Raw genomic sequence first — 22,230 nt, 5'->3', positions numbered from 1 at the left:
AATAATTCCTCCTCCGAATGAAAATAGAATCTTTAAATTCACATCACAGGCTGTTCACTGCGCAACGACGGGCACGACGACAATTTTAAATTAGATAAATTGTATGACGACGGGACTTTTTTTAGAATTCCATTGACACAACATATGGGTGCCTGGGCTTACCGTGTTGCAGGAAAACGACCTCGGAGCTGTAATTTGCGACCTAATGGTTAAAAGCCTCCTTTAAAATGTGCATTTGTACACACTTCCATTAGCAGAAATCCTCTTTGTCCTTAAGTAAATCAATTATTGAACGATTAGTTCAATTAAATGATGCAACTAACATATCCATCACTTGCATCAACATACATATATATTATTCAATTAAAACCAATAGTTCCTGAGATTAGCAGGTTCAATTAAACTTTTCAGTATTTTATTATTAGTAAACAGAGCTTCTAAAGGCTAGAAGAGACATGTATATTTTTAATAAATACAATTGGTTGGATCCAATTTAAAAACATGCTGATGGTAGTTCCCCAACTTCCTCACTAAAAATATTTCTCTTTCTTAGCATTGCATCCACTAAAAGTGGTGGATGATTTATTCTGCCATAATTACTATATGGAACAAAGTAGAAAATCCTCTATCACTTGCATCTATTTGTTTATCTACATATCAATCACTCTGTAGAATAGCATAGATAATTTATTTAAAATAATTAACCAAGTTTTCTTTGAAACAAACCGAAAATGCTCTTTTGCATATTAGAAGGTGTATTGTATACTTAAAAGTATCCACAATGTCATATTCCCTAACGCCCAATGTTAATAATCGATCCTAATCCATAAATTGCTACCATAGATTAAAATATCAATCTATTTTTTGAGTTTAGCTTGCCAATAACCTATCGAAGTACTTCATTTTCAATCTTTAACTTCAATCTATCGTTGGGAGGACTAACTGGAGATGAAGAGGGAACTTTGTATGAAAATTACAGCTTGTGCGTGCCAATAAACGATCTGTCCATTTTGACATTACGTTGGATAGCAAAAATGACAGCTAATTGCGATCCGACATATTTTGGGGTTTACTTTATCATATCCCCGGATTGCAATATTGCATTTATATTATATTTGATTTTTAAAGTAAATAAATATGTGGAGTGACATTTCTTCGAGTGATAGTAATGATAGTGTTATGTAGTCAGTGTCAGCAATTACAAATATATGCAGTGAGCATATAAAAATATATCAAGAGAGTGCTAAAAACTTCTATCAAGTTGGTGCCTTTCCTGGAGTTATTGCTGCAATTGATTGCACTCGAACACTTATGTGTTTAATCGCCATGTGAGTATTATTAAGTTATATAAAGTTTTCTTTACAAAAGCAGGCAAATTATGGAAACTTTTTTTGTATAAGTCTCAGTTTAACTCACTTACAAATTACCATATCATTTCTTAATTTGAGCTCTGGGCTTATTAATTTCAGTTGCTGATTTTCCAAATTACTATCTCATATATTTGTAAAATAATATTTTATATTTTATTATAGGCAGCAAATGGAAGTAAAGTACCAAATAGACCATATTTATTAACACAAGTTCTTAATCCAAGTACTAAAGCAAAGCTGCAAGCAAGCATATATTAAACCAGGAACATAATAGAAAGCTATTATGTTAACCTAATATTACCTATGGTATGGAAAAAAGGGGACGGACCATATAAAAAAAAAACTTATTATAATTTATTAGTATGATGTGTAAATAGTATTAAACTTATTAATATTCATGAATTATATACCTAATATAGAAATTTTATATTTTTAGAACATTTGCAAGATAATTTCATATTATGGCACTCCATTTGCAGAGATCTTAATTTGGAGGAAGTACCAGGAATGGAAATACCTTCATGACATGATAGATAATGAGGACAGCGCTGCAATATAAGATATCACAGAAAGGATGTAAATAATTGTTTTATAAGATGAATAATAAAGTGAGAAGATTGTTAGTTAATCATAGTTTTACTTGTTTTTGGGGGTGAATAAGGAAAACAATGTGTATTGTAATTTTTTTATTATTAAAAAATGTAACCTATTTTTTTATTTGTCTCTTTATATAAATATTTTTTATTTCTTAATTCTAGCTTGCTCCATGTTTAGTAATTTTATCAGCTTTATTCCATATATATCCATACATTTCTTATAAGCTACAAAATATTTAGTGAATTTCTTGCAATCACTGTTTTGTTTTTACTGAAAAAAATAAAGTATTTATTAGTTCATTGTTCAATAAAGCATTCATCAATATAAGTTAAAATAATAATCTTGCACTTAAATCTCAAATTTTATTCTTTGTTATCCAATGTAGCAATAAACAATATGAAATTGAAATAGCCAAGCAAAACGATATTAATATTATAATGAATTCAAAAATTCTATAGAGGCTAACGCCTTTATATAATTTTTCGCATGTATATTTAAACTTAATAAACAAAATTATGAATATATACGATACTTACCTTACTATGCCGGACTCCATTAATTAAATTAAAATAATTATCTTTACTTCAGTTTAGTTGTAATTTTATGGCGTTTCAAGTTATGTTTAATAATTTATACATGAAAATGGGTTAGGAATAAAGTATCTTAAAACTAACAATTAATTATTATATTATAAAAACATATGCTGTCAAAATGACATGTTCAAGTTCCATTGTACGCACCTAAGCATATTGCATTAAGTTTTAAAAAGTGTTTTAATATTATTAATTTTTATTCTTTTTTAATATTTTGGGACTTAAAGATTTATTATTTTATTAAAAATAATTTTTATGGGACTTTTATAAGTAATAATAATTAATTTTAATTTTAATTTAGCATATATATTAGGATTTTGTTAATTAAAAAAAGATACGTAAAACGAAACTATCGTTACCGCAGGGAGGGCCCTGCAATCCACTTTTGATGATAAGTTGACATTATCCGGAATGGTTATTGGCATGCAGGTTAGAGATTGGATAGATATGTCGAACATTCCAAGATGGACGTTAACTGGAGATCGGAGATACATTATTAATTTCGGGCGTTAGAAGCTTACAAAATTGCTAACTTCCTAACATAATTTATCAATAGCATTACATACTAATTGTTCTATCTCAAAGTTAGTTTGTTAGAATATTGAAATTCCTAACTCCTCACCCATTTTCGTCTCGTACTTAACGTTCAGTTGCCTTACGTTCTACAAAGTGTTAGCGAGTATCTATCATATTTGTTCTTATTGTTTAGTAGAAATATTTTCGTTGTTTTTAGTAAATTCGATTCTTTCTCAAGAAATAAATCAAATATTTCACTTTGTTATAAATAAAATCATCATTGGGTTTACAATCATGTTAAATGTGTCCTGTAAGAGAAGTGTCAACACACTCTATTCTCCTCTTTTTGTCCCAATAATGAGAACCTTCGTGTATAGTTACAGAATTCAATGTAAGCAATTTTTTGCTCCGAGTGGCGATCGAACCCCCATCATGCTCATAGCCAGATGCTGTACCATTGCTCCATGATATTTAAATATATAGTTTTTATTTATTAAACATGTTATTGTTTTATATAGGTTTTTATTTTATTGTTTAATAGTAGAATATGTAGGAAAGTTAGCAATAAATACTTTGGATACTGTCCAAGTGCTCACATGTCGCCACGTCGAAACTTTTATATGGCTATTACAACTTTTGTTGTTAGCGCCGCCTTTGAGAGATTTTTGTGAAACTTCGCTACCAGCGATTGTTGCAAATATTAGGTATTTAGTATTAGAAATACTGTTTTGAATATTAATTCAGTTCGTCTAGGATGCAACAGCTCGCGGTTTGTTTGTAAACGCGACGGTTGTGGGTTCAATTCTCGCTGAAGAAATTAATTACTTTCATTTACTACTTTTCAAGATATTGCGAGTTGAGTGTGTGAACTTAACACTGCCCTTTGTCTTGTTACTATTAGCTATGAAATAAAAATAAGTCATATTTATTGCTGTTTGTTTAATAATTTTTGTAGGTGAAAAGTTGGGAACAGGGTGACATACCATTAGGTTCCCTTTACCTAACCTGCTATAGCGTGAAGCAAAAAATAAATAATCGTAATCGTTTTTTTATGACATTTCATAGATATTTTATATTTTACACAGCGTCGTCATTACTCTGGGAATTGCTTCAGCTTTTATCCTCTAATTATTAAACTAAATAAACATACCAAATATATATTTACATCGTTGGTACTTATTTGGGAGGTTCACAAAAGCATTCCTAATTGCTTGTTAGCCAGAACGCGAACTAACGCTACTTTGAGGGAAGTCAGAACTTCTGTTTAACCTGTATAATAAATTTTGTGACTGTCGAATATCTAATAATAATACTATATTGCAGGATTTCAAGATAGTTTTAATTGTACCATTAAATGGTAGTCGATGTGTACTTGTTTTATTTTTGTTTTACTCTAGATATGGTATCTATGGTATGGTAGATAAAATATTATTTTAATAATAATATTTTGTTAAGGATTGGCAATTTTTGCACTGTATCCATAGCAGAGAAGGCAGAGGGAATCCGGGAACTTAGACACTTCGATCTTATTTTTAGTTCCGATCTCCACTTCAACAGAATTCTGAAGGCATTTTCTCAAAATGGTTCTAATAATATAGCGATACGTGGTCCGTATTTTAAATACATTCTGAATTTACTACAATATTTTTATTATATATTTTGATATACATGTAGCTTCTTCAATCGTCTTCATTGTCAAGACCTTCATTAATGACCGGTTTCTAAAAATGAAAATAAAATTACATACAAAAAAATATTCATTAAGTGAGGTAGGGAAACGCGATATGTTATGGGTTCGATTCTCACTCGATAAAACGAAATATTTAATATTTTCATTTCATCGCTCTGGTAACGAGGCATGCGCGACGTTGAGTTTCACCGTTCAACACACAATGCCACCAGAATTCAGCGGAAAGTGGGAAACGAATATGTCTTGACCCTTCAAGACATATTCGTTTCCCACTTTCCGAGGGTCAACAGAGGGTCTTTTTCTTCTGTTCCGGTGGAAATCACCGTCGCTGTTGTGTCGAAATAAATGATTATAAGCAAACAGCCAATTTTATAACTTGCACGAGTTTTATGTACATTTTTCAATCTAGGCTTAGGTAGAGGTGCCAACGTGTCGCCATAAGCCTTCCAAAACAGCGTTACGTGGTTGTCGCTTAGTTCTCGTTTTTGCAAACCCTGATCGAGACTCCACGTGCCTTTTGACGAACAAGATACTATACCTGTAGGAAAGTTTGGCTTCATTATTATTAATTATGTTTTAATTTTTATATACTCAAAGATTTCGGTTTAGCTTCACTGCACATAGCAAGGTAGACAGAGGGAACCCGGTAACCTAGTGTTAAGACACTTCGTTCCTATTAAGACACTTCCGTTCCCTACTTTCTGTCTCTGACATTGTGTGACTGTACAACCAGTCAGTTTTACAGTCACACCTTGTGGCCTCTTCTACATAAATGTTACACAATTTTAAAATGAAATTATATAAATATATAGGTATGTAATTAATATTCCCCATGATAATTAACACACATTAGCGCTAATGAAATTAGACCACTGGGAAAATATCAATTACTAGCGGCCCGCACGCGGTTTCACCCGCGTGAACTATGTTATTATTAATTTCTGTCTCCATGACTACGTCCTAGTGACGTCTATGCAAAATTTGAGACTCCTAGCATTTGTAGTAACAAAGTTTCATACAAACTTTCGAACCCAAAAACAACCTCTTAGAAATCGAATATTGCAAATTCCCGTCTTAGCGAGCACCTACGTCCTATAAGTAACTCCTATGCAAAATTTGAGATTCCTAGCACATGTAGTCTCTGAGATTTCGTGATGAGTGAGTGACCTTTCGATTTTATATATATAGATTACATATATAGTCTTGAGTTCCACTACTCAAGCCACAATATTTCGATATTTGGGCAGAAAGGGGGAAAGAAGAGTTTATTTTTAATTTAAAATAATATTTTTGAAAATAATTTTCATTCTCTGCTTTATTCGTTCGTCTTTTGAATAAAATCTAAGAAGAATAAAAATTAAATTTAAAGAATATCTCGGAATTGATGATCGTTCGAAGAAACTTTGAAAAAACATAAGAGAAAGAAGAAACTTTAAATATAACAGAAGATTGTACCGGAAATAGCTCTAATATCCGTTATCCGATGCAATACTTAAATTACTAGTATTTCAGACAATTGCCTTTCCAATCTCATGCCCTTTCCGCTACAATGAACATTGAATTGTTTTACTCCATTTGCTGTATTTAAGTATCTTGTTAGATTAAAATGTGAATTATGAACGAGAGTTATGTTATATTTTAAATTTATCTGTTAATTATATTTAAAACAGGAATAAAAATAAGATATCTATGTTTTTTCTTTTTAATTTTTTTTTTGGTATCATCTATTTGATCATTCTATTATTTTTCATTATATAAATAATAGTTTTCAGTTTGTTTCCCTTGAATATAAATTAAATAAATAAAATCATCTTTAATTGTTAGGTAGCTTAATAAAAAGTATAGTGTTTTGTTTATTTAGTGTAGTTTAGTTTACAAGAATCACCAAGTGTTTTATTTCTATCTTTACTTGGCCTCAGCGTCGTAACCGACCAATTTTAACTGACATGTATGTCTTCGTACTCGTAGGAACTTAAAGGGAACTAACTGTACTCTATTACTTTGCCACCTTCTAATGTTAACTTCTACTGAACTTGCTTAATTTGTTGTATCACTTGACGTCCCATTTGTCTTTTAAATGTTTGTTTTAAGTTTTTCAACATTAGTACCGAAAAGTGTGATATTTTATCAATTCTTAAATTTGATAAAATATATATTTTTAACTTACATATTTAAAAATATTAGAGTGAAATATTAGACTGAGTGGTAAAACTTTCATCATCATTACATTTATATTTATACTTCATAGATATCGCACAAAATTTCTCTGCTACAAATATTACCTAAATCGATCGATATATTATTAATGGAGTTAAAATTACACCTTAAAAATTTGAAAAGAAATTTGAAAAGAATAATTATAGTACACCTTAAAATTTGAAAACATATTAAAAAGAAATTTACATAAAATAATAGAATACTGTACCTACCTATAATTTCGGCGATTCTTAGCTTCTCAACCACCTCTGCCAATAGAGAATCCTTATCGGTGCCCAGAGGGTAGTTGTGCTTTAATTAAATATAATAATAGAACATCATAATATGATATCTACAAGTTGTGTGGGTTCGATTCCTACTCGAGGAAATGAATTATTTTTTATTTTTTTGGTGTAGAAACAAATGTACTTTCGTACGAAATGCACTCTTCAAAAGCATTATTTTATATAATCAATCAATTGTGGATCAATATTAATAAATTTTTCAAACACTACTAATTTGTACTATAAGACAATTTTTTTAAAGATAATCTCACTCAATCAATTTCAGTTAACAAAGCAGTTTAAAGAGAAACAAAAATACTTGTATACATTTGAGCAGAGTGCTGAGAACGAGGTCGTGATAGAGTGGATTTACCGACAGATTTACGATTAGAATATTTATCTTAAAATTTTGTAATCTGTATACAATATACATCACAGATATTTTATATATAATATACTTATAGAAACATATTTTGCTATAACAAAAATAAATTTAAAGTTCAATTTACTTTCATAAATTAAAGGAGAACTAAAGAAAACTATCTTTTATAGAATCATTAATAAGGTGGCCTAACCAAACTGCACAAAGTATATAAATATTTTATTGCACTAAATACGAATCTCTTAAATGAAAAAAATATAAACCATAAAAATTACCATCAGGTATTCCAATATGGCGGTCGTCGCCACTTCCTGTGTCCACATTGTAAGTCGCCTCAACGATTGATATATCATTTCTGGTGTAACCTGTGTAGTTTTTATTTTTTTTTTCTACTTAACAATTACTTTTATATTTTTTTATTTCTACATCTATTTTTTATAAGACATATTATACTTATTTTTAGAAAATTTCTAGATTTTCTAGATTTCTAGAAAAAATCTTTTTTTAATTAAAGATTACAGTTAATCAAAATTTACGAGTAAGTATAGCAAGTAAAAATATATTTCTTTGAGACCTTTGCCAAAATGTCGGGCCTCTGGAGACCCATAAAACGCAGAGGATAATAATAAAATATTTCATAAAATTTTCATAATACAATAAGCTTCTCATTCTAATAAGTCTTAGGAGAAACGTATTCTTTGTCAGTAATTTTTCTACGTATTTTTCAAGATAATTAATCTAGCTTAATTACCGGTATAAATTGTTTAATATGTGATATTTCAATTTAAGAATGGTAGAAGCAATTACATTTAAAGTTTAAAGATGCACATCCACAAGGGTTTTGTTTACTAAATTCTTTTCCAAAAAAATTGGAAGATATTTTATAACTAAGAAGACTAAGAATACCTCGCTGCATCGTTTGGTCGATTGTATATTGTCTTCTAATGAGGAGTTCGTAGTGATGAATAACGGTGATAGTATCTTGGTCTGAGACCCAGCTTGGACGCTCACTGTTAGTAATGTTATTACTTTTAGCATAAATAGCACAAACCTAAGGTTACCTAAGTTAGGCTAGCTAAGCTTGCATAATGTTTGTTAGAAAAACTAAAAATTAAAAAAAAGCAGGAGCAACGTCTCTTGAAAACTATCCAAGCTCTCTGGCCGCTATGCATAGGTAAATAGCCTAAAAAGAAAAAATAGTCGACGATTTTTGTTTCACTACTAAATCTTATTAATTCTTGCTAATTTTCTATTTAAATTGTCCTTTCCTTGCTTTCATAGTTTAAATTAAAGATTATAATAATATTTAATTTATTTAACAAATTTATAGTCACAAATTAACCATATAAATATAGCTTTATAGTCACAAATATTCTAACCTGATACAAATTTATTCTTTTTTGGCACCTCTATATTTTTTCTACAATTTCGTATAAAATTGTTCTTCTTGCAACTGTAATTTTGATATATTTTTGGATTTCATTATTTCTATTATAAGTGTATAAGTATAAGTACAAAGGTTGTACATTTTGGTAAAATAAAAGATATTTTAAAATAATAAAAATATAATTCAAAACAAAAATTATAGAAACAAAACCAAATATGATAAAACAATTTTTAGTTCTTCTACCTTCTGAAGCAACAGCGATGTCCACATCGGTTGCATGTAGGCGTCTGATACCCGCTGGACAGTAACCGAGTGAAAATAGTAGAAACCGACAAATCTCTCTTTCTCCTATTGACTCTCGTCCTAGATTTACGCTTTATGGGTTTACGTTTGACTTTTCTTTTCTCAACCCGCCCTTGGCGTTGTTTAACTTTTTTCTTTTCCTGTTTCTTGGGTCCCGTGGTGGTCATTTTGACACCACTTACATTGGAGTACGTACCAGATACAGACACTTCGCTGTTTCTCCTCTGACTGCTGTGCTCGTCGTCCGTGGAGACATTTTGGAGATTTTTTGACGTAGTAGGACCTTCATCTTCATTATTGTTATCGTCTTCCATTTCTTATGAAAAATAGTAATTTTGTAAAATAGTAATTTTGTAATATTTTGTTGCTCATCTGTCAAAACTTAAATTTTAAATTCTTCTGTTACGTTTGTCATTCTGTTTGTAACGTCAATTATCTAAGGAGTTTCATCTAAAATCATAATTAATAAAATAAAAAAATAGTTTAGTCTCACGTCTTCTAAGTAGAAGCAGAAGTGTAGTTTGTATTCATTACTTTCGTTAAAGCAATTTCATGAATATTGTTCAAGCACACCTATTATTATGTAATAGTGTTTCAGAAGCAAACTAATTAGCGTTGTAAGCGAGAAATTTTCACACCATTTTTAACTGGTAACTGCAAGCAAAAAAGTGCTTATACTTTTCGAAAGTCCTCAAATTTGTTTATGTAAAGTTATTTAACGTAGGTTACCTATACGTTGTTTTAATTTTTATTTTTTCTATTTATGTCTGTTATATTATTTCGATATCGATCTGGTAGTATTCGTGGCAGGATAGCCAGTATGATTCTAATGTTAAAACCCTCCCTCCTCTCCCCTCTTTCTGGACTTATTGCGTGTAGATTTGCTGCTCAACGCCCTGTTTTACATAGACATCAAAACGAAGAAAATGAAAATCTTAAATAATTCCTGGAGTTTAGAATCAAACCCATAACCTATCACCTTGTATATTTATAATATGTACAATACTTATATAGATATTTTGACTATGTAATATATTATTTATATTTATAAATTTCAATCTTTCATATATGTTCTGTTTTGTTCACAGATGTTGGTGTGGTCTAAGTAAAACAGCTCATGGACCAAACGTGCCGACAGCGTCGCCGGGGGAGGCGTGGGTGCCGACCCGGCACACGCAAGCCGCGCCAACGGACGCCTACGGCACGGTCGAGTTTCAGGGAGGACCGCACCCCACTAAGGCACAGGTGGGTAATATTATATTCAAATGTTTTTCTTTATATAATGTACACAAATATAGTGATTAGTCACTGTGTAACTTATTTCTCTCATTTTTGAAAATATTGCATAATTATGACGGACTTTATGACCGTTTGTGTGATAAGATGACAGAAGGAGCTATATTCAGTTCATAGATTTTCTATTGACAAGAGTTTAAATTCACAACAACCATGTGAATTTAAATATACCCAAAATTTTAGTTAATACTATTTGCGTTCTTCACATATCATATAAATTAATAAACATAGTATTCTTCAATATATTTAAAAGCAATACTTTTAAGTGAGGAAAATTATATATTTAGAAACACAAAAATTTCAGCGTAGCAAGACTCGAATCCGCACCTTTAAGAAATCGTCCAAATTAAGTCTAAGTTTGACAATTATTTACTTAACATGCCTAAAATCACTTAACATATTTTAAATATTTTTAGTACGTGCGTCTGTCCCACGACACACGACCAGACCTCATAGTCCAACTGTTAACGCGGGAATGGGCGCTAGACAGACCGAAGCTATTAATAACTATACAAGGCGGGAAGGCCAATTTCGATTTACAACCTAAGCTGAAAAAAGTTCTGAGGAAAGGCTTGTTGAAAGCTGCGAAGACTACTGGTGCTTGGATATTCACTGGGGGGACCAATACCGGTAATGAACTGTCTTTTTTAATATATTGACATAAGTAATCATAAATATAAAATATAAAACTACCAACATTTCATTCAACAGGTGTGACCCGTCAAGTGGGAGACGCGCTACAGCTCGAGCGGTCACAGCGAGCTGGCAGGGTAGTCAGCATAGGTATAGCACCGTGGGGCATCGTCGAGGGTGCCAGCGAGCTGGTGGGGCGGGGGCGGGATGTACCGTACCACGCGATAGCTTCGCCGAGGTTTGTTTATGTATATGTTACGGTCACCATCGGCCTCGTTAGGTAACATACGGTATTGAATTGCTCTACATAGCAGGTTTTACATCTATTTGAGAATTTTTGAGAAAGAGGAAATTATCACAAGCATACAAGATTTGTAATGATAATAAAAAAAAGCTTCTAAAAGAAAGAATCTATTCCCTAAATAATATCAGAAATAATATAATATTAAAAAAATATAAAACAAGAGTTACACCACTTTTTCGTTGACAACCCCACATTTTAATATGTAACCTTGTTTATATAATTCTGAATATAATTGTATATTCGTAACCCTCAGAACAACGCTCGGAGCAAATATTTGAATTAACGAACGACAAGAGATTGTTACACGTTTATAAACTTTAAGGTCTTTATGTGTCATCACGTGGATTTTACGGAGTAGGCACGGGTAAAATGGAAATATATATTAAATAAAATTTATTGTCACAAATATGTAAATATGTAACGAGTTCCAAAAAAACTACTTTTTTAGTGTCCGTTTATTTGTACATGTATTCTGGCAACTTGTGTTAAGAGTATATAACACCTTTTTGTCTGGTTGGTTAATTATCATATGCAATAACATAATTTGAGAATAAGGCAAGACAATAAGGCAATTTCAGAAAAGGCCTCCAATACAGTAGTCGAAATATTTCACATTTTCATTTCTTTGCTCTGGTAATCAGGCAGGCGACGAGTTCCACGATTAAACAAAGCATCAAAAACGGAATGCCTTAGCTGTAAGAGGGAAACGAAAGTGTCTGATTGGAGAACCGAGTGTCATAACACTAGGTTCTCGGGTTCCCTCTGCCTATCCTGCTGCATGCAGAGTACAGTGTGAAGCTAAAATTCAATGTAAAACAAACATTACATATAATTACCCAAAGTACGGGTATTTATTACCAACAATATAATGTTTGTTTAGAGAACTGACAACTAAAGGATGAATATAACCACAAAGCCTTTAGTTTAGTTTACTTTAGTTTTGCTGATTAATAGAGGAGAAATGTTTAGTGGTTCCGTAGAACGGTACACGGCTCGAGAGAGATTACTGAATATTGTTATTATACTTCATTAATAGTTATTTTAGCTATATTTAGATAATTTCAATACAAATTATTGAAATCTTTTAGGGACTTTCAACCAATTCTTGTTAGGGATATAAAGTTTAGGACATATAGTTGTGAAACATGACGTTTATTATTGTAAAAAGAATTTAGTTGTTTGAAAAGCCCCAGCCGGTCATGATAACGTCATAAGAAAACATTGATGACAAATTGCGTAACTTTGTACAAATTGTATTGAATTGTTATAACTTTGTATAACTTGTATTAAATGCCTTATTTGTATTTAATGTTAATTCAAAATTACAATTATACGATAAACTAACATTTAATTAAAAATTTTCATATATTTTTTTACCTTAAATTATATAGATTAATTACAATTTACGATGAAAATAAAGGCTATGGCCTTTCACTCCCTTAGGTAAAATGAAATTTCGCACTTTCACGATTTTTCCATAAAATATAATATTTTATAGTACAAATTTCTATACTAAATTTGCTTCGTCATTTCTCATTTTAATAAGCACTTGCTTATATTTAATTGATGTGAAATTTCATATCCTGTCTAATGTGAGTTCGTGTTTGTCACGTTTAATAATTTTCCGCCGAAACGTTGCCTTCAATGATGGGTCTTGAACGATTAAAATTAATTGCTAGTAGGGGCTGAAGTATCAACAAGTACATATCAAGGTATCTATTAGATATTGAGATTTCTTTAAATTAATATATGAGTGTAATTAATGAATAGACGTTTTATTTATTTATTTTGTTAAAGAAATCAATATCTTTCGTTTTAAAATTTTGATATTAGAATAAGAGGCCACGGGGGCACAGCATCTAATAGTAAACACGAGACTTGTGGGTTCGATTTTCCAAATGTTTGAATTAATTATTTTCATTTCCCCTTGGTTTAACTTAAGTTCTACCACTAAAAATCACTCTCAATAATATTTAAAATTATTTATTATACACGAAATAAAGTGCTAAAACTAGTTTTAAAACTAATATTTAATCTTATAATGCATCTTCTTTGAACGGATCGGGCGTTGTTATAACAGTTGAGGAGTTCAGGTCGTTCGTCTGCGCCTGGTACAGCACGTCGTTGATCAATTTCTCAGCCAAAATCCTCATGTTTTGCGGCAAACCTCGTAACTTGGCTGCTACGTTTATACCTGTAGCAATGGAATTATTAAATTAATATTTATAAAGGATTTTTTTTTAAATATATGATTAAAATATAAATTTCTGACTAAAGTAAGTAATTGATGGCGTTTTCGCATTTTAAAGTTAAAAGTATGTTTTATGCTATATTTCTTTGTATTACTTTATCGCAGTTTATATATATGTATATTATACATGAGGAAATAATGAACAAAGGATTTTTACTAAAGCAACAGTAAATTCATGCTCCTCTTAATATTCCTATGAAAATAATATGCTCATACTAAGATTTCATTTAATGCATTTACAGCGTCTTATCACATTTATACCTACTTTAGTTTTGATCTTTGGGATCTGGCAAACACTGTTTATATCAAGTAAATATATTGTGTTACATATTTGAAAGGAATAAAAGAAAATTACCCTATATAGGAAATGCAGAAAAAACCAATTTTCGAAAATTGGGTGGAATGTGAGAACCAGAATATCTTAACACTAGATTCCCTCTGTCTTCTCTGTCAAAATGAAATAATGAAATATCACTTATATTGTTTTACCTTTCCATGTATGAAATTTGAATTCGCCATCGTCACACACAAGCATTTAGGGAGAAAAAAAAACTTTTTGCAAATACAGAATATACCATAAAAATCTCTTTCGTAGCTATAAATGTACGAATCAATTTGATTTATTGAGCGTACTGCCCCGTTCTGGACCTCTCGTCGTTCGTCACAGTAGTTTTGTTTACGCAGAGTTAAAAGCTGTAAGGGCTAATGTTGTCAGTTCTTTTTACTAGATATTAATTCATAATAATTTTCCCTTTGAAAAATTTTAAAATAAAGATCTTAATTTGCAGTAGTATAGGTTACATATCAATAACACATAGCCTATAAATTATGTAAATATTTTGAAAGATATGTAAATAAAGTGGGGAACAGAGTGTCGTAACACTAGGTTCCCTCTGCCTACCCTGCTGTGTGCGGGATACAGCGTGAAACTAGTTTTTTTTATTTTGTATAATTTGACTGTGATATAATCATTAATCTAAGCAGGCAAAGACACGTTGCGTCGCTAGTAATTTTATAAACTAAAACATGCAAATAATAAAGTAAAATATAAAATGTTCATTTATTGTAAAAATAACTTTACAATATTATATTTAAAAATATTAAATGTCAATAGTGAATGAACTAAAAGCTAGTCTTGAATTAGTATAAATTTGATAATTTGCATAAGCAAACAAATTCTATAAACACAGATGTCAGTTTTCCCGCGCACCGATCAGCTGTTAGCGACAGATAATATTTTCATTGCTCTATTCCAATATATTTTGATAGTATATATAAAATTATTTTTTTATTATTTTAAATGTTAAAAATATATACCCATAAAATATTTAGATAAAGAGAATAGAAAAAATCACAAAATATTGAAATATAGTATAGCAATATTATATTTTTCATTAAAACAAATATACATTTAGTCACAATTTCCTTCTATAATTTCATACTTAGGTTCTCACGTACAAATGAATGGTTCATTCATTCAGGAACTTGTTCAGGTATCGGTTGGATTAGAAAATTATATGCATTTTCACGTAGAAAGTTTTGCTTTTAGACACAAACTGGTAGAAGGTAATGAAATGGTCTGCATTAGGGCATTATTTCCCCTCCTGGCCACAATGCCTCCAGAATTGATGCAAAAGTGTCTTAATGGGAACATAGTGTTTTAACCTGTAAATGGTAACATCCCTCCAACTCACACTCCCAGTAATATCAGTCTATGAGACTAAGTTATTTTTTTGTCTTCTGCATTTAGGGTGTAGAAGTTCAGTAAAAAATTCGTGTTTAATTTTTACTAAAACTTTATTAAATTAAATATGACAATATCAATAAAGATCACAAACGAATCGAACAACACAAACAAAACTAATGTATGACAATATAATATAATACAAACAACAATGAGAATAAGAATATAATTAATTTTTTTTAATATTTAAAAATAAAACAAAATAAAATTTGAAGATTTTTATACTTTATTTGAAATCAATTAAAAGAAAAACAAACTTACAAATTTTGTACACACGTATTACAAATTTTTTTGGAGCATTCTAAGCAATTAGGTGTATCGCACTTTACACATTTGTAGTTAGTCATCCTATTTTTTGCATAAGGACAATAACGACAGTTTTTTCTTTTTTCTAATCTGTCAGTTTTATCTAATTTCTTGCTTTGACAAGGTTCTCCTTTATTATCTTCAGGATGAATGGTTTGTTTTATTATTTTTTTTAATTCCTCGGGCAAATTTGGTATGTTGAGTCGAGTCTCCATGTGTCTTCTGATAAGGCTGAATCCGATTTTTTTCAGGAAATTAAATCTATCAGTTTTTGTTGTGCTGTGAATATTGGAAAATAGAACATGGCTATTGGTACAGCCCAAAGAAATGAGGTGGTAAAAAATCGCCAATGGCCACCTTCTGGTACGCCGATTTGTTGAGTAAATACTACACTTGTAGTCTAAAGTGTCAACACCGGATTTAGTGGCATTGTAAAATGAAACTATTTCGGGTTTGTCGTTCCCTCTATCCCTGAACTCTGAGTTATGCATAGAGGAAATTAATATAACTGCCTTATACTTTTTGGGTATAAAAGAAAGGAGAGTCATATTCTTTGTATATCCATACGTACATGATCCAGCCTCTTTTTGTCTGTTAGGAAAAAACTCAGGAGGTATTTCTTTCTTGTTTTTTTTAAGCGTGCCGACGTATGTGAGCTTTCGCTTCTCTAACTCCTGAATTAGTTCTATGGACGAAAACCAGTTGTCAGCTGTTATGTTTCGATTTGTATTGATGATTGGCTGAGCAACTTGAATCACAGCCTGAGTCGGTTTCAATAGTTTTTGTTCCTCTTTTGTTAGGTTTTTCCCATCGCTGTCTTTGCCTACATAGATATAGGCATTTAATAGATACGAATTGTGGGCGTCCGTCAAACATATCAATTTTATACCGTATTTTGCCGGCTTATTCGGCATATACATGCGGAACGGGCATCTTCCCCGAAATGGTATGAGTGTTTCGTCAACACATGCATGGGCTCCTATTGAATAGACCGCCTGGCAGTTTGAAATAAATATATTGAAAATGTTAGAAATGGCTGCTGCAGGGTGTGTTTTTTGCCTCTCACTCCTAGTTGATGAGTCATCAAACCGCAAAGCTGACACAATGTTTCACATCGTTTTAGAGACATGACTCCCCGAAAAATAGGACGACCAGTAGTATCTGTTGCAAAAAGTGATGACAGCCTTTCACGACCAGATTTAAAAATTGAGCATAAAATCAAAAGGCCTAGCAAAGCTTCAATTTCGACCAAGTTTGTATTTCTATAAGATGAAGAATCGGGGGTTTTCAAATTTGCTCTTAGTTCTTCTAATTTTTTGTTGGTGTTGACCACGATTTCTTGAAGAATGTCTTTTGTAAAAAATAATCTGAAGACATCCTCAGCAGTCGGATTACTCAATTTTAAGGCAGGACCTTTAATAGCAGTCAATTTGATTTTAAGAATATTCCTTTCTGGCGTTTTCGAACTCTTATTAGGAGCTTCTGAATTCCAAGAAAAACAATTTTTTTTACCGTGATAAATCGATGGTCGATTGGGAGCTGGAGGTTGCTGTGGCGTGTCATCATCGCCGCTAGTATCACTGCTAGCATTGGAGAAGTCCTCGATGTCAATTTCAGGATCGCTGTCATGATCTGAAGAAAAACAGTGGTCACTGCCTAGATATGATTCATCAGAGCCAACTTCAGCGTCACTTTCTGGTATATCATCCATGCAAAGCTGCATAATTCGTTTGGTCCTTTCAGACACATTTGGAGGTATATTTTGGCATTTTTTAGACATTTTTATCTGTAAAAAAAAAAAACGGAATTGTATTATTTGATCAGAAGTGGTGTTTGTTGACGTTTATAGTAACATCCGACTGTCAGGCGGACAAAAATACAAACATTTGAAGTAATATCCGTCTGATGGGCGGATATTATTATAGACACTTCCAGTAACATTAGTCTAAGAGGCGGAGCAATTACTTACCTTTGGAGTAATATCCGTCCCAAAGGCGGTGTTACTTATTTTCAAATTGCAAATTTATAGTGAAGCACAAAACTTTCATCAAAGGTAAACAAACACAATCAAGGTGATGGATCAACTGAAGCATAGCTGGAAGGTGGAGGTTTCAACTTGACGTTTACGCCGTCTAGCGGCAAAACTGTTAAGCTAATCCGTCCTACAGACGGATATTACCGTTTACGGGTTAATACTGGGTGCCTAGATTCACTCTGTCTAACTTGCTATGCGATAGGTGGAATACAACGTAAAATTAAATAGGGAATGTCTACGAATTGTAATGTGATGGACGTTAAATATAAATCTTGTAGCCACAAAAGGGTCGCAAGTTCATAATATATAGGTTTATGCACATCACTGTCCACTCTATCACTATTTCAGTATAATTTAACGAATAATCCGTCACTCACAACTTACAGCGCGCCAGTTACATCAAACGTAAGCTTTAAATCATTTAGGGTAATATTCGTAAACAATCGTACTGTGTCTATATAAATTATCAATAAATGGCGTTGTTCATAAATTCCCTTTAAAACGACTGTTATATTTTAACGTTTTCCGATTTCGATAATAGAGCTTTTTTTTTCGGTTTCACGCTGTATCCCGCATATAACAGGGTAGGCCTATAATGTAATTTTTGTGCTCTTGTAATAAGGCAAAACGCGGCGTTGAGTTCCGCCACTCAAACAAACACTGAAATTTATGGTTCGGCGGAAAGTGAGGAACGTAGTGCCATAACACTGTGTTCCCTCTGCCTACCGTGCTGTGTGCGGGATACAGCGTGAAGCTGATTTAATTAGTTTTTTTAAAACGTTCTTACCAATAGCATCGTATTCATCATCTACTTCTGTACAATGTCTCTTTGATTTATCTTCGTCGTATGCAAAATGTTTTTGAGTTGGAGATCCTTCTGCTTCTTCCATTTTTGATGTAATATTAAAAACTGTATAGGATTCGTGTGACTGTTGAAAACTGCTATCTTGGTCTTTCACATCAATATCTTCTTCTGATGCCTGCAATGTGATTTTATTGTTAGAAAATATGCGATGAGATTAAGATCGTGTTCGGTGGGAGATGTGGAACGGAAGTGTCTTAATAGGAATGGAGTGTCTTAACTCTAGGTTCCTTGGTTCCCTTTGACTACCCTACTATACGCGAGATTCAGCGTGAAGCTAAACTTTACGCTAAAATGAATGACTTTACCCTCCATACAAATCACTAAATAACACACAGAGAACTCTATACACTTCCTTATCCGGCATTTTTTGGACATTTTAAACAAAATGCCGTTTTTATTTTATCCAAAGCGTAAATTATATTCTTCACTAAAAAATGAAACTAGTAATAAAAAAGTGAGCGTGAAGCACAAACAGACGTATGAATTATTGTTGAACGGTTATGAGCTTCCAGTTAAAACTTTGATCCGCTTAGCGGAATTGTATTGCAACAGTTAATCTTGTTCAGATTTAATTGCTGTCATTTCATTTAACTTGTACGAACTGGGATTAAATCTTGTCTAATGTTTGTAAAATGTGTAGAGAAGAGAAATTTTATATGTTTTTACGGTCTTCTTTTTTTTCGTATCTTCCTAGATAAGACTGAGTGCTTAGATAATATTTTTACTGTAATAAATACGTTTTGAATTAACTTTAATGAACATTGAGATGAAAATAGCTTTAAATACTAACCTATTTTTAAGTACATAAATATACCAACGACAAATAATACAAAATCTGGACTAAAATCCTAGTTTTTAAATAATAAAATAGTAATCTATAATCAAAAGTACGAATTACATATAATCAGTATTGTTGTTAATTCAAAATGGCCGCCACAACAAAATGGCGGGTTACAAATTTATGCATAAAGCATAACCCACATAATATAGATATCAAATGAAAGCTTATGATATATAAAATAAAATGCTTTCTTAAATAATATTTTATTTTATACGCCATGGAGAAAATCTTAAGAAAATTTAAGAAAGTTTTTCTAAATAATATTTAATATTTTCAGATCAAAGTTAGCGGTGCTCAACAACCGGCACGCGTACTTCCTGCTCGTGGACAACGGGTCCGTCGGTCGGTATGGCGCGGAGATCGTGTTGCGGCGGAAACTCGAAAAATATATAGCCGCGCAGAAACTACATCCTTGTGAGTGGAAAAACACGATTTTTTCTATATTTTTATTATAGGAGATCGTTAAAATATAGTGTTAAGATTAAGATATGGTGGTCAACTATACCTAAAGTTATATGTAAGTTGTAAGTGAGAAACAGTGTCTTATAATTATTATACACTAGTGGACCCGAACGCGGCTACGCCCGCTTGAACTATAAGAATATTTATTAAATATATTTATGAAATTATTTTCAGTTTTCAATAGAGAGATGCGTTAAGCAAGCTCATTTTGGGTGACGTTTTCTAACAACAAACTTTGCAAATCGTTGCTTAGTAGCGGCGGTTGTTATAAACATGGCGGAATAAATTGCATGTCAAATTATTAAATATTTTAATATATTGGTATATATTAAAAAATATTACAAATATGAAAAAATAAGTATCCTATGTTCATCCCGGGACCCTCAAGTATCTCTATATGAGTATTTTATCACAATTAAATTAGCGGTTTGGGCCTGATTGCGTAAAAGACAGACAGACAGACAGACAGACAGACAGACAGACAGAGTTACTTCCGAATTTATAATATAGGTATGAATATTAAAATTAAATATTATATATTTTAAGACGGTGTGAAGGCTGTCGTGGCGAATGGTGTGACTGATTGTGGGTTCGATTCCCACGCGGGGGAACGAATTATTATTTATTAATATTTTCATTTCCTCGCTCTGGCACCAAGGCAAAAGTCTGGCGTTAAGTGCCGCCACTAAACATGCAATGCCTCCAGAATTCGGCCGAAAATGGGGAACCGAGTGTCTTAGTTAAATAAAATAATTCAAACTTAAACCCAAGCGGAACCGCAAATTTCGCCATGTTTTGAAATATTCATATTTCATTTATCTCTCAGTCTTTGCAATTCAAAGTAATCAATTGGTTAAATAAATATCTAGAATGTTTGACCGGGCCGGTGCACGTTAGCTGCATCAGTTTGTCGGCGTTCGGGAGATTAATCATCTACGTTATACATATACGTACATACATTTGCCGTACCTGAATTAATATCTGGATTGAATGGGAATGGCTTCCATTTGCCGTATAAAGGTCGTGGAGATATTTGTCGATTTTTTGATAAGTATAAGCTATTTTGGTATTTACTCATTTTTTTTCTATATTTATTATGTATTTCTATTTTAATATTTGTAAAAAAAACTATTTTTTTTACTTATAAGAATCCGTATTATATGTATAGGACTCGCTGGTAACATAGTTTATGTTTTAAATCGTAATTCAAAATTAAATAAGCACGTTGTATCCCGCACACATCATGGTAGACCGATGGAAGCCAGTGTTAAGACACTCCGTTCCCCATTTAATGACTAATAATTCATTCCCTAGAGTTAGAATCGAACCTACAATCGTCGCTTTATGTTTTACTGTTTGTTTATTCCCTCATTCCAATACTCACAGGTTCAGGTGATACTGGGTTCAATTTAATATTGCTTTCCTCTCCAAACACAAAGGAGAACATTTCGTAATACCACAATTGAGGTATATATACTTCATCAGGATTGGTGGCCAGAGCGCGGCTGTCTTGAACCTTCTTGTACTCCCGCCGCACACACGCTCGCAAGCTCTCTATCTTCCTCAGAACATGCACTCTGGTAGCCGTTGAATCGTACTTCTGTACTAATTCTGTCAACTTAGTGACAGCGTCATGTCTTCTCATTTTATGCTTGTATCCTGTACATTTTCTATCCCATAAGCAGTTCAATTCTCTATATAATAAGATGAATTTCTTTAGTAATTTACGTGGGAATACAACATTCCGTTCGGCCATGTTGCCTGTTCGACGAGCGGCGCGGCGCGCAGGTCACTGAACGTGTTGGTTCCCCTTCCTCCCCGCCACTCCCCGCTAGGTTCCCCTCGCCTGCATCCACTGTATCAATATTACCAGATACATTCTTGATAGAATGCTGATGAGTAAATTTTCTATTTCGTGTTTTGATTAAGTTATTTATCTCAGGAGTAGGGGAATGTTTACTCGTATGTCTATAAAAATATTCTTTAGTTGTATGATTTCTGAGGTGTAAAATGTGATTTTTGATAGATATTTGTTATATTTTTCATCAGTTTCTGTACTTACTCTTAGTATCTATCTAATGGATTCCAGTCTCACACGATGAATAACCATTCATTAATATTTGGAATATATTTTGAGATTTTTGACATTTAAAACCGTAAACATAATTATCGATA

General features: G+C 32.1%; 3 protein-coding genes across 8 annotated transcripts in view; 1 reads left to right on the top strand and 2 right to left on the bottom strand.

Moving 5' to 3' along the window:
• Trpm (transient receptor potential cation channel, subfamily M) overlaps nt 1-22,230 on the top strand; it is a 177,345-nt gene that overhangs the window by 91,099 nt on the left and 64,016 nt on the right. For all 6 annotated transcript variants that reach the window (XM_085197314.1, XM_085197316.1, XM_085197315.1 and 3 more), the window contains exons 3-6: nt 10,407-10,563; nt 11,031-11,244; nt 11,326-11,485; nt 19,871-20,007. In XM_085197314.1, the coding sequence (XP_085053440.1) occupies nt 10,407-10,563; nt 11,031-11,244; nt 11,326-11,485; nt 19,871-20,007 (668 nt within the window). The remainder of the gene's footprint in view (nt 1-10,406; nt 10,564-11,030; nt 11,245-11,325; nt 11,486-19,870; nt 20,008-22,230) is intronic.
• LOC146532240 (uncharacterized) lies at nt 13,519-21,834 on the bottom strand. Its single transcript, XM_085197318.1, has 3 exons — nt 21,440-21,834; nt 18,675-18,867; nt 13,519-13,745 (listed from the first exon to the last, which is right to left on the bottom strand). Exons 1-3 carry the CDS (start codon nt 21,809-21,811, stop codon nt 13,588-13,590), a joined length of 723 nt encoding a protein of 240 aa, XP_085053444.1. The 5' UTR covers nt 21,812-21,834; the 3' UTR covers nt 13,519-13,587.
• LOC146532241 (uncharacterized) lies at nt 15,546-18,039 on the bottom strand. Its single transcript, XM_085197317.1, has 2 exons — nt 17,822-18,039; nt 15,546-17,638 (listed from the first exon to the last, which is right to left on the bottom strand). The coding sequence occupies exon 2, from the start codon at nt 17,630-17,632 to the stop codon at nt 16,832-16,834; it is 801 nt and encodes a 266-aa protein (XP_085053443.1). The 5' UTR covers nt 17,633-17,638; nt 17,822-18,039; the 3' UTR covers nt 15,546-16,831.

Source organism: Heliconius melpomene, chromosome 14 (genome assembly GCF_056956725.1).
Source record: "Heliconius melpomene rosina isolate 202511_hmr_F chromosome 14, ASM5695672v1, whole genome shotgun sequence".
Lineage (NCBI taxonomy): Eukaryota > Metazoa > Arthropoda > Insecta > Lepidoptera > Nymphalidae > Heliconius > Heliconius melpomene.
The sequence above is the reverse complement of the archived record's forward strand: the minus strand, read 5'-3'. Positions and strand labels throughout refer to the sequence as shown.